Source organism: Eutrigla gurnardus (genome assembly GCF_963514095.1).
Source record: "Eutrigla gurnardus genome assembly, chromosome: 9".
Lineage (NCBI taxonomy): Eukaryota > Metazoa > Chordata > Actinopteri > Perciformes > Triglidae > Eutrigla > Eutrigla gurnardus.
In genome coordinates this window covers 20,278,447-20,292,649 of record NC_139923.1, presented here as the reverse complement: position 1 = coordinate 20,292,649, position 14,203 = coordinate 20,278,447, and the positions used below count along the sequence as shown (strand labels likewise).

The window sequence follows — 14,203 nt, the reverse complement described above, 5'->3', positions numbered from 1 at the left end:
AGGTGTTAGCAAGGATCACGTCACGCCTTGAAGTCCAGTACCACTGAACCGAGAGGCCGCTAGCACCACTAGCACTACTAGCACTACTAGCACCACTAGCACTACTAGCACCACTAGCACTTCTAGCACTACTAGCACAACTAGCACTTCTAGCACTACTAGCACAACTAGCACTTCTAGCACTACTAGCACAACTAGCACCACTAGCACAACTAGCACCACTAGCACTACTAGCACAACTAGCACTTCTAGCACTACTAGCACAACTAGCACCACTAGCACAACTAGCACCACTAGCACAACTAGCACTACTAGCACTACTAGCACAACTAGCATAACTAGCACCACTAGCACTACTAGCATTACTAGCACAACTAGCACTACTAGCACTACTAGCATTACTAGCACAACTAGCACCACTAGCACAACTAGCACTGCTAGCACAACCTACAATGCTTCAACAGAGTCGAGGCAGCTGGTGAAAAGGTAAGCTTTGTGTGCTCTCTATTTTTCGAGTTGCTAATTAAACTTGCTTGTGCACATTTTGTGTGTGTGTGTGTGTGTGTGTGTGTGTGTGTGTGTGTGTGTGTTTGAAGCACATGAGAAAGTGTTGCATAGGAGATATTTTAACTATTCATCATTTCATTTGAGGAGCTGAAATGTGGTCGTTTGGAAAATAGTTATGCATGATGCTGTCAGGATTTTGAATATGGAAGCTGATTATTGGATTACTATGCTGACCTGTGTTATTTGTATATGGCATGTCGCATATATGTATATTTCCGTAACATGGATGGAACATTGGAGTGTTGCTGGTATGGTACATTGCAAATCTGTACAAATCTGCACTGATCATGCGTAGTCAGCCCACCTCTGTAAACAAGCAAATTGCTTTTTGCTGCTAAATGAATGCTCTGAACATCATTCATTGCTCCCTTTTTGCCATCTTTTCTTCTGGGACTGAAGCTGGCATTTGGCAGTCAGATGTCGCTTCTGACCCGACAGATTCATGCCATTTGGGAACAGATGCACAAGAAAGAGATCAATCTGGAGCTGCCCATACTTCTTCTGGACATCACACATTTCAAGGTTCAAGAGACCAATTTAACATAATGAAATGCTCAAAATCCATTCATTGATCTACAAAAGGGTTAGAGGTCATACGACACTAAGATAAACGCACTGCTGTGCATGTTTCTGTCAGTCTGCTTAGCCTGCTTAGGCTCCCCTTTTGCTTTTTCCTGCCGCCTTTGTTGTCTCCACACAGTGCCGCTTCAATCAAGGGCCAGTGCACCAGAACGCATTACAAGTGGAAATGTCAGCGAGGGAAGGACAGGTTATGAGGCGGAGGAAAATGAACATTGGAGGAGGAACAGTAAACGAGCCTCTACAGCCAGTGCTGGCAGTGTGTACACTACAGTATGCATGTATAGGCCTATGTGTTTTTGTATACATCCGTCATGTCCATGAAAATATGAATGAAAGCCAAGCAGATATGAATACATACATGTCTCTCTCTCTCCTTCTTCCTCTTGATTTCGTGTTATCAGTGATATGCAAGCGCTCCACCGTGGCAAACAGATTCTCTTGCTTTCACACATTTCACTTCATATTCGCTTCCTACTCATCCCGACGTGTAAACTACGGATTAAAGCGTTTTGAGAAATAAATAGTTGTTCATTTTCTGGATTAACTTCCCGAGTCCTCATTTATCTTCTCGTTAAAGCACCCTGTTCCCACATCTTGTGCTTTTAATCTTCCCAAAAGACATCCCTCATTTTTTATATTTGTTTACGTGTCCAGACAGAGGAAGCCTTTGTTTTTTTTTTTTTTATCTCTAGATGTTCTCACACATAGGTGCAAAAAGTGAAGGTTAAACATCAAGCGATCCGATAAGCTACTATCAGCCGAGGCGCAGGCAGTCGCTCGCCCTGCAGAGCAAAATGAGACTCGCAAAATACACCAAATACATAACACAGTACAATACAAAAAGGACATCTGAATAATATAGACATGAACAGGCTGTATACACAAGCAGCGTGTCACCATGTACGACGTTATCTCGCTGACACAGCTGTCTCTGAGGTAAAGTATTCCCCAGTTAATAAACAACCAGCACCAGGAGCGTTCTGACCCCTGCAAGACCTGATTTTGTATTTATTCATTTAGTTGTGTCCCCTATGTTTGTGTTTTTCTCCCACGCATGGCTTCTAAAAGCATATTCAACATACAGCCTCATAAAAATGCAGTCCAATACATGTATGTGTGCCTCTATGAATCTTGGGAGGAGTGTGTATATATAGAAGATGCCTTCCACCCATAATTCTGCAATGTTTCCCACAGCCTGCATAACCCAGGACAGCCGAGGAGAGTGATCAACGTGGATTTTTCTGCAAGGAAAAGCCGAGAAGGCAGAGTGACTCAGTGAGAGAGAGAGAGTGTGAGGTGAGAGCAGCAGTGAAAAGGAGAGAGGAGTGTAGCCGGGGAGGAGTGCGATGCGAATCACCGAGGGGGCTTTGCCTCCCGTGGGACCAACGAGTCTTTGAATTAAAGTGCAGCCTGATCTGGCAACCTGAACTTTAAGTCTGCCAGGAGAAGTGGGACAGGTACTCCGATGCAAAAAAAAAACCACAGATGCGCTGAAACTAAAATGAACTTGTCAGACGCGCATGAATTAGTCACGCTGTTTAGCACAGTTGGGGAAAAAATAACAATGTTCACCGTCATGGGTTTTTATTTTTGGAGCCCATTTCTAGCAGAGTACCTGAATAGAGAACCCACCTGCGTCGTTGGTGTTGCACGTGCTGCTAAAACACAACAGCGTGGTGAGCTGCTGCCGAACGCAGCCTGAGGCCTGGCTCCGCCTCAGTTAATCAAGCAGTGCACGTGGGTATAAAAGGCACATGGCCACCTGCGTGTTCCTGTTTGCTTCCTGATTCAGCCCTGCTGTGACTGGGTGACGTAGAAGCTCCATGTTTGTGGTAAAATTATGTTTTAAATGCGGAATCCAACAGCCTTAAAATGACATACTTGCCTTTCTGTTACCCTCAGTGTTCCCCAGAGACCCGATGACTCAGCCATGTTGAGTCTATGTGCCCCGCTCCATGCCGGAGGTGGTGAGTGAGGGAGTTTTGCAATCTTGTGGTTTTGCTTTTGACTTTGTTTGCTGCTAGTCTTGTTTTTATCTTCATAGATTGTTTTGCTTTTGTTGGTTTTGGTTCTTTTTATCTAGCTTTTGTGATTTTTAGTTGAGCTTTTTCAGTTTGGTTTGAGACTTTATTTGAGTAGACCAACTGGGTGGTGTCATTTTGGATAATTTGTGTTTAGTTTGTTTCAGGTGCTGTGGGTCGCGTAGTCGGAGGGTGAGTATAGCACCCATGAGCACTGCTTGACATAAACTGCGTCTCCACCTTGGCCTCAGTTTCTTAATATTTGTAGTATTAACTTTGGACTGGCATTTAGAATTTTAGTGTTCAAATTAACTTTTAGACGACTGTTAAGTCCCTCTTTTCTATTCACATAATAAAGTATTTTAATGCCCTCGTCGGTTTTGTGGTGTACTCATGGTTACAGCTGCTGTCCCCATTGTTTTTGTTGTAAAAATAGTTTCACTTTTGGAAATGCGTCTGTCCTTCCTCAGTAGTGAGCCTGTCTGCCTCGGTACAAATCCATGTAAACCATGTTCCATTATTTGTTAGAATGCTAATCCTGAGGTGCTTCTCCCCAGGTGGCGTTGTCGGTCACAACACTTGGTCCTTCACCGTTACAGCCACCCCGCCACATGTGCAAACCTCACTCGGGTGCCTGACTTTGTGTCTGCATGTATTAAAGTACATTATGTTCAGTGACGGTAATGCACATGCCGCGGCTGTGTGTGCATGTGTGAGACTCTGTGAGTGCCGTGTCATTAATCTGGGTGGAAGCACCAACTCTGTGTCCCTGTGGGGGTTGCTCTCTCCTCTAATCCATCTCTTTATCCCCACATCTTTCTCATTACATCACTCTGACCTCTGCACTTTAGCAGGCCCAACAGCTGGCCAAGGCTGTTCAACAACAAACGGCACGTGCAGTCAATCTGCACACCATATTGACTGTGCATACAGGATGATGCATAAGAAACTATGCCGGATCACTTACCAAAGCTTAATTTTACAGAGAGATGAATGCTTGAGCACTCAGGCATGCAGTGTAGCAGGAATTCCTCTACAGATCCCAAAAGATGTGTACTAGCTAAAATATGCATGTATTGAATATACTGTACATGGCTTCATGTGATGAAATAAGCATGTTGCTGGTAACCTTCCACTGAGTTGAATTTTAACTGAGCTGCTCTACTCAATGTATCAATATATACTCTCTCTCTCTGCCTGAGGCGAGCTAAAGTTTTTAATTAGAAAGTTACATTTTATACTGAATAGTTTTTACAAACATTATCCAAAGTCAGACAGTATTTTATATATTTATATACAACACTCAACTGTCTGTCCTCAAAGGTAACTCTCTATAAAATAAACAGGAAATCCAAGTTGATTATACAGTAAGAATAAGTCTACCACACTGATGCAATGTTGTATAATCCCTGAGTCATGCTTTCTAAATGACAAACAGCTTAGTCATGGGAAATAAAATAAATAACCAGATAACCATTGTGACTTGATTAAGATGAAACATAGTGAATTCCCCCAATGTGTGGAAAAACAAGCTCGGTACATTTATTTCCAACGCTGAATCAGCCAAGGCCCCTGACTCAAAGCTGCTTAAGGCTTTAAGATGCCAACAGATGTTGCTTCCACAGGACAAAGTAAGGATTTAAATGAGTGATCTAATTAAAACGCAGATTGTTCACCCTTTTGTGACATTTTTCAGAAATGTTCTTCAGCGTCTTGTAGTACACCTCCACTTTGTAACTGACTAAATTAGTTTGGTCTCAAATGTAATCCCTGATTAACGCTCGGCTTTGCTTTTGACACCCGGCTCTTGTTACGTCGAATGCAATCTAATTTTGCAAATGTGCCACAACAATGCATGAAGACTTCACCAAATATCTAAATTGTATTTTGAAAGTCACTCACCTTGTGTGACATGTCATCTATTATCATTTATTTCCTGCTTTTGTCCATTTCCTGCCTGTTTTCTGTCCCATGTGTTTGATTAATTTGTCCTGAGTTTAGTTATTGTTGTTTTACTTTGTATTGCCGTTGCTTGCTCTTGTGTTTCCTTTTTTCTTTTTCTTGTTAAGGCTCACCTTTTGTTTAATTCTACCTGCTTGGTTTCTGCATTTGGGTCCTCTGTTGAGCTGAAAATCAAATAACATCCTTGCAAATCGGTTGTTCTTGTGTGTATTAAAGTGTATGAGAAATTAATTTCTCACAGTCTCTGAACTAACAAATTTGTGCTCATTCATTTTGAGGGACTAGTTCTGACCAATCTAAAATACTATATTAGAATGTGATTTGCATTCATTCTTGAATGACTTTTTCTGTATTCACGGACAAGGTTTGAAGGTATTTTCAGTTCAGCTTTTCATTGCAATACCCAAAAGCATTTTAGGCTACGTATGAATCTGCTCTATCATTGTACTTCAGCTCTTCAGTTTCCATTTTTGGGTATGGAGTTCTACTCATCAATAATTTATGAACTCACATTTAAGTCATCAGTTTCAAGTCACATTTTTCTTTCTCCATTAAAGGCGCTACCATTTCTAAAGGCCTGCATTAGATTGGGGTGGATCATGACTGCTGAATACATATAAATACGACTGTATAGGCAGAAGTAGAGTTAACTACATGCATGTATTCTTTCTACCGTAATTATAGGTCTATCAATCAAACTCTTCATACATATTACATCAACCTCGGCTTTATTAAATATTCTTGATCAGGGTTGCGGAGATTGATGGCCGGGATGCAAACAGCTGCAGGATACTCTGGGAGCACATGAGCGTGCCTTTGGGTGGGGAATCGACTTCTTACTCACAATCTAGCAAAACCAGACAGTTTGTATCCGAGTGGGAGATTTCCAGCATCCAGGTGTAGGTGTGGGGCAGTTACACTTGAAGCTGAGCTGCGTAAACTTGAAAAATGATCCTCATAATGGACTGTTCAAACATTTTATGGGGCACTTTTTCCACTGGATACATCAGGAACCAATAACACGGCAATGTGTGTGCATTACAGCAGCAGGCAGCTGGGAGCCTGTGGCTGCTGGTGAATATTTGATGAGAGAATGGATCCTCTCCCTGGGCAGGTTGAGTACAGTGTGCATACTCACTCACACACACACACACACACACACACACACACACACACACACACACACACACACACACACACACACACACACACCAACCAGGTGGTACATTTTCTCTGCTGCAACACATCTCTGACAGCAAAATAATCAGACTGCAAGGTTTTTCAAATTGTTTTTCATGAAAATCTGCCATATGTGATATACAAAAAAGATTAAAAAATAACACTTTTAAATTAAAAATGGGGTTAGCAGTAATGTATGTGGTTTGTACAGTAAATGCAAAGCTCACTTTCAGATGTGATGGAAAGCTTAAATTTAGGGATTCAGAAATCATACCTCACACCGAACTAGAAATGCAAATTTGAGGATTTGAGAAGTGCACTCCTGTGAAACTTGCGACGATGCCTTTGAATTATTTGGTGATTTATTGGCAAGGAAAATATGCATAATGCCTGATAACTGAGCAAGGGTTGCCTCTGACACTGTACACTGGAGGCAGGAGTCCTCAGGTAGTCTAAAACCCCATCTTCTTTTACACCTCTTCAATTATATACAGCCTGCCGTCTAGACCTCGTCACGGCACCTCCACAAACATTCATGTCCACATTCCGGATGGCAAACAACACATTTACAAAGAGCAATACATCTACATACAGACAACCGTTATAGTTCTAGTTCTCTCTTCAATGGCAGGGAGAATACATTCTCTGTCACAGGGCTGACATTTTCAAAGGATTGTCCACTGCCGTTATAAGGAAAGCATTTCTGAGAACATAACGATCACTTTCCCTTTAATATTCGAGATTATTGCAACAAGAAATGGCTGCAAGAAAGCCGCCTATCTCCAGGCCTTTGCCAGTTGCAATAAAGGCATACATTAGCACTGAAGCATCTGCAGCTCTGCCACATCTTCCCTCCTCTTCTATTCAGAGCGACTCCTCAACTCCATTCCCAGCCTCACATCTGCCAGTGACTTTTTCTTCTTATCTTTATGGTGTTTATCAATGTAGTGTCCTCATTTCCATTATCAGATGTAAATTTATCCACTCTCATCCCCCCCCCCCCCCCCCAACTGCTCTTTCTTTCCTTTGCCAGCTGCCTGCTCACTGATTTGTTGGATTTGGGGGCGTGAGCTGTGTTATCTGTACAATTGTCCCACATGACATGGCAGCCAAGGGAGGGCCTGGGGGGGGGACACAGGAGATAAGAATAGAGGAAGTGGCGATAAGGGTGCATTGATGCCTTGTGGACGCTGTTCCTTTAAGAGTATTTTTAGTATGTCAGATAGCATTGGTCACTCGTCAGGAAAAAAAAAAAAAGACTGGGTAGCTTCAGAGACTTGTGCAGTGTTCTGGCATGATGGGGAGTGAGAAAGGGAGACACACCATCAAGGCTATTCTAACACAGCATTGGAATGTTAATGTGCAAGCAAAGCAGATTGTACCTCTTAAATGTCATACTGTCAAACCAATTGATGAACTGTCGAGCTTAATTTGTGTATTCGTGGTTGTTGTTGCATTCCGCTGCTCTTTCGGTTCCATCGAGAGAGTAGTATCGTGAGTGCGTATTTTCCCCTCCTCGGAGCAGATATGTAAATTTAATGACACTGGCAAAGTGCGTGTGATCAGATTACTGTATAGATTACATGGTGACCCTGCCGAACACACAGACACAGAGACCTAGAGACCTAGAGAGGACAGCAACACACCTCCATGCAGGTTACTGCTCCACACCGCTGTGCTCCAGAGAAAACCATGCCGGGGAAAAATTGCTTTGCCTTCCTCAAGGGTCAACGACAGAGGTGTGTGTTTGTTGTTGTTGTTGTTGTTTTTTTTTTTGCAAACGCATTCCTTCACCAAAATACTTTGGTGACTGTTGGGGTTGTTGTTGTTGGAGGTTGTGGAAGTTGCAGTCTCATCCGTGAGAATTACAGCCGAGGGAGTTAGAAACTGCTCGGCAGCATTATGTTCCAGCGAGTCGACTTAATTAAAATGAGAGGGAGATAAGTACTGCTTCTGAGCTCCGTTTGTTTGAGTGTGTTTGTGCGTGAGAGAGAGAGCCGGATAGACAGAACAGGAGAGAGAGAGAGAGAAAGACGAGCGTGTGGGTGCCGGGAACGACTCGACCGCGCAGAGAAGAATACAAATGCTCTCTAAATGTGATGTCTTTCTAATGGTGTGCACATGAGTGAACAGCGAGGCAATGCTGCAGGGAGACGAACCACAGAGGCACCTGGACAGCTGGGAGATGGGACATGCCCTCTATATTAATGTATCGGGGGCATTCATAGTTAGCATCATTGGACTCTGGGTTTGTCTAATGGCAGGTCCTGGATTCAAACCTGCGTGGGTTTCCTCTCACAGTCAAAGTACTAAACTACTCAAAGACCTGTAGGTGTGACATGTCTGTGTTGGTCCTGCGAGTGACTGGTCACCTGTCAAGTACCCCACCTCTTTCCTGACAGGCTTCAGACACCTGGACTGTGAACATGATTGGTTTCTTCTCATGGGGCTTTTAATTCCTGCTATGCAGTATGTACTGGATATTTGGAGTGCTTCATTTAAATGTAAACTGGAAGCTTGCATGTTTTTTTAGACAAGCCTGAAGGCCTGTCACTGAATGGGCCTCATCATTATTCATTCTTTACATAAAATGCTAGTTTTCCAGCTGTGGATGCAGATGTGTGGCAGTGTAGGTGAATATGGAGAGAATACATTACTTCAAGCTGCAGGCTTTGTGTCTCCATTAGGAAATACTAAATCACGCCACAGAGAAGGAAGCAGAATGACTGAAGCTATTCATCTCGTGAAATTCCTGAATTCAGGCTGTTCCCTTCAGGAATCTGCTTGAATTTAAAGGAATTGGAGAAAAAAATAATTATACTAAATTCCTCGCTGCACCCGCTGTGAAGCCACAAAAAAGGAAAACCCGCAGGTAAAAGATACTTCATGCTCAATTTTTTCAAATTGTTCCACGTGAGCATCTTGAAGTCTTTTCACTCCTCCATACACACGGGTGGCCCGCAATTAATTTCGTGTCTTAGAGATGCTGTTAAATTGTATGATGCTTCGGCTGTGTGAGCGCGGGATTTAAGTCTGGCATTGTCACAGTGTGTGTGGGAGGAAAAAAAAAAAAAGGACGGTGACAGAGGAGATTGTAGATATTGCATGTAAACTGACAAGCGTCCCCGCTCGTCAGAGATCAAAAGAGAAGAACACGATGGTGCCGCATCTGGTGATTGCCTGCTGTCTTTCAGTCTTACGTAACATTGTTGACTGACAAAAACAACTCACTTGTGGAGCAGGATGAAAGCCGTTTAACACCATTAATGACAAACTTAGAGTGTTAGACAGCTGTTTGTTTCCTGGGCCTATTATTTAAAGGGACAAAGAACCTGCAGTAATGTATTACAAACCAGTTACATCTCCAAATAATTAGGAGTGGGATATAAGGACGTTAGGCCTGCATTGACACTCCCGATACTCCATAGAAACAGGAAGAGGATCCACATTCGTTATTTCCGCCAAAAACATTTCCAAGAACCAGATACCAGATTGTGAGAGTGAGGTAGAAATAAGCAGTTTAAAGTTACTTAAAGGATTTCCGGAACCGTGTTCAATGTGCACGTGCAAGGCGACAGCCCATTTCCCCAGATGGAGATTGCACTGATGAATGTTTCCTGTGTGAGTGTGTGTGTGTCTACAATAAAGCCAAATCTGGCGCTCTCCAAAAGAGATACCAATGCGAGTCTGCCTCTCTCAAATCACGCATGACGTAACTCTCCCACACGCCCACACACCACTTGCTCTCCATCCCTCCCACACTTCTCACTCACGCATACCACATACTGAATAGGAATCAACTGTATGGAGATGTACATGTGACTATGGGGTGTGTGGGGGGTTGGGGGGCTTTTATTTTGAATAATCTTTCTTATGGCAGATGGTACAAAGGTGATTTATGGAGGTGAGAATGTGTTCCCCCTTTTATATGGTCCGTAGTTATCTTACGATTACAGTAATCAAGATTCCACCATCAGAGGGTGGATGGATGGATAGATAACTAGCTACTTTTTTTGTCACTCTGACACGATACGGTAGATTGCCTCTTCTCAGAAAACCTGTCAGAATAATGAGGCCAGGTAATAGACTTAAGAGGTGCCTTGTGCCTGTGTTCACTTCCCATTATGCACATCTCCAATAAGAATTTTATAAACTAAAATGCAAACAGCAACAAGCTTTAATTCATGTCTAAATAAACGTCTAGATGGTGTATGCACAGTGGCTGGATTGCTGCTTAAAAGGCATCCGGTCCAAAATGCATTTGCTTTTTGCATTCTGCTTCACAAATGTATTGATCAATGTTCGAAGCTGTCTGGATAATGTCCAGCATATTGTGCCTGGTGCTGGTGTCTGGGGGCCAGTCTCAAAGGATGGAACAATTAGGGTGGAAAATAGAATGACCTATATGAAAAGGCACTGAGATGTATGATCCGTCAGTGGAGGACAATATTTGTTTTGTGATTATTTCAGGTATAGTTTACTTTATTTGAGCGATGACCTGGCATGCAACGGCACACACACACACACACACACACCTAAATACACGGATCTGTGTGTATTTGATTACAATTATAAAGGCGGTTGTCTACAATCACTCCACTAATTAAATATAATTTGCCTCATAGGCGCTGTAGATTATTTCCAGTGTACAACATAAAACAGTGATGTGATTTGGAGCGTTTTGAAACGGATATGCATAGATAATATACATTTTAATGTGAAATGTAACATAATCCATCTGACATAACTGTCATGGCTCCGCACACATGGGGTTAATGTCACATTACCCCTGTTTACTACTCGTGATCACTACTAGTAACATTTAAAATATGTCGGTCGCATAGAAAACGTGCAGCATGTCAAGTCGGTAAATCTTGATGTGTTGGAGGCGGATCCACGTGACTCCGGGGGAAATGACTCGCCTGGTCCCCTTTAATTTCAATTTCCGTGCGTGATATATATTGTGATCACCTGTCAGATGCGGCGCCTGCGCACTAGAGTGGAAGGCGGAGTGGATGCTGATCGCTCTCTATCCGCTGCCCTGTGCCCTCCATCCCTCGGCGATCAGACAGACGCGGACAGGGGGGGGGATCCGAGGAGCGTTGGGCGACGATAAAGGCAGACAGACCTGCTGTTGACGAAGGTACAGTTCCCCTTCACTCTCCCACCGGAACGCCGCGCTTTCCGTTTGACATTGTGACCGTGGAGGGTGAAGGATGCTCGGCTGCAGGATGGGAGGAGATGAGTAGACGGAGAGAGGGGGGGGGGGGAGACACGGAGCGGAGAGCAGATGGCATTTCGGGAGATGCCACCGATGACATGGCTTTTACTGGATTCCCTCGCTTATTTTGACCGGTTTCAAAAATAATTCCGAATTGAAGGAACGTCTAGACATTTACCATATCCGGACAGACTCCCGGTCAAGGGCACGCAAAGGCTAGGTGATGATGTGGTTTTTTTTATTATCTCCCTTAACCCGAGCTGCCATCACCTCGTAGCCTCTGCGGACTGACGTGTTACCGGCTGTAGAGTGGATGCATGCTGCTTTTTGATGAGCCTACACCAGATCCACCTAACCGCCTCTGGGTGATCCATTGCTGTCAGTGGGCTGTAGTAGCCTGCACGTTGAATCCAGCTGTTAGACACTAAAATCTAACAATACTAGAATCGCTCGTTAGCGACCTGCATTGCTCTTATTGTTGCTTTTTGCAAAACTATCAGAATTCGCTTCCCGTGCATTATTGGACTGGCCCCTACCCGGATGTGCCCGCAGTTTCTCCAGGGAGAGAGAGAGAGAGAGAGAGGGAGAGCGCGCTAGATTTCCTGTTTACTCGCCTTGCTGCTGTAAAACATGCCCTGCATGAGATTTCTCCAACCCACTCTCACTCCCCGACACTCGCTGCTATTTGGGGGATTGATGACGCGGAGACCCGGGGATGCGATGAGCGGCGAGAGTGCGGGGGAAAACACGTTGTAACCCGTGAGTCCACCTTGCGTGGCTATTCGGAATGGGATTGTAGTAACCGTGTGTATTGGGAGCGACGTACCCCCCCCCCCCTTCTGTGGTGGCACGTTTGTAATTCATTGCTGGCTGAAAGGGATCTCTGAGGTTTGTGTACGCTGTGATCAACGGAGCGGCTCTGACCCTGTCCATGGTCCTGAAAGCAACAGTCGGAGCGAAGTAAATCAAAGTGGGGGCTGAATCGTTAATGGCTTTTCTCCCGTCTAGAGGCGTCGATTGCTATGCAAATCATAATCGCTTTAACCGGAATGGAAGTAAAAATTGTATTCGTCACACACTCGCTTTGTGTCACAGACGTGGTTTCTATGGGTTCATATGCAAATTCCTATATTGTCAAATGTGCAGTTGAGGGATTTAGATAACGATGTGCTAGCCATATGATATTGTGTGTGGTGAGTTATTAGATATTACAATTCATTCTCAATGTATAAAGGAGGATCAGAAACCCACCTCGGACAGGGAAACAGTGGATGATTGATGTTATGTTACCTCTGCATACATTATACATCGGTACGTTGTTGCAGCAGCTTTTTATGTTGTTTACGAGACAACATATTGGCTCCGACAGTCCAAATAACCTGGCTCACACATTCTCCTACTCTCTTTCACTATCCCTCCCTCCTGTCTTGTTTCCTGTCATCTCACACTTGTTCTTCGTCTGCTTCTCGTGCATTTAGGAAGTCCGATGTAGATGCTGAGCCAGAGGAGAGCCCAGGGAGCAGCAGCAGCAGCAGCAGCAGCAGCGGTGGCAGCAGCAGTGGGGCTGTAGATGCCCTCTCTACAGCTCCAGCACCAGCCCTCCCCCAGGCATCTGCAGGGGAGCCAGGACAGAGAGGAGACAGCTCCTGCTCCGACTCCGACAGTCCTGTAGATTCCAGCTCCTGCGGGGAGGAGGAGGAGGAGGAGGAGGACGAGGAGGAGGAGGACGAGGAGGACGAGGAGGACGACGACAACGGCATTGATGTTGACAAAGACCCTACTATGTTCTCCTCCAAATTCCTTAGCGGGGCCAACCCCCTCAATGCTGTGTCCTCTGCTGTGAATAAGTTTGGATTATTTGGAGATGATGGGGATGGGGATAAGAATAAGAAAGCACCTCCTCAGCAGGGGGTGAAGCCACCTGGAGAACAGCAGCCAGGAGCAGGCCCTGGCAAAGGCCCTCAACAGCAACAGGGACCCCAAAAATCAGGCCAGGGCCCCCCTATGCAAAAGGGCCTTCCTAAACAAGGATCACCACAGCTGCATGGAAATGGACAGACTGGACCCCCGGACAAGCCTGGTGGGCAACAAGCTGGTCCGAAGGCAGTGGCACAGCCTGAAGGCCAGCTTAAAGGAGAGTTACAAAAAAGTCAACCTAAGGGCCCGCCACAGCAAGGTTCACCTAAGCCTGGTGCTAAACAACAGATTATGACTAAGAGTGGAGCTCAACCAAGTTCTCCAAAGGCATCGTCACAACAACAGGTTCCACCTAAGACAGGGATGCAACAGCAAGGGCCTGCTAAGACCGGTCCACAGCAACAGCAACCTGCGAAGGCTGCAGTACAAGAGTCCACGGATCATGGCTCACAACAAGTGTCGTCTAAAGTAGGACAGCAACAGCAAGGGTCACCACGAATTGGACAACAACAACAACAGGGCTCACCTAAACCTTCGCAGCCACACCAGGGTTCCCCTAAAGTTGCACAGCAACAACAGGGCTCACCTAAGGTGGGACAACAACAGCAAGCTTTCAGGACTACACCCCAGATGCAGTCCTCCGATAAACCTGGGTCTCAGCAACAAGGCCCTAAGGGACCTGGCCTGTCCAAGGCAGGGTCTGCATCACCGGGACCAACCAAAGCAGGACCTCAGTCAAAAGCAGTGGCTAAGT

General features: G+C 44.8%; 1 protein-coding gene across 1 annotated transcript; it reads left to right on the top strand.

Annotated features, from left to right (window-relative positions):
- Window positions 1-11,334: 11,334 nt before the first annotated feature.
- Window positions 11,335-14,202, top strand: LOC311018801 (uncharacterized protein; the record flags this gene model as incomplete). Its single annotated transcript, XM_084017874.1, has 2 exons — window positions 11,335-11,454; window positions 13,011-14,202. A coding segment is annotated over exon 2 (888 nt), but the record flags the coding sequence as incomplete, so codon positions are not given.
- Window position 14,203: the final 1 nt, after the last annotated feature.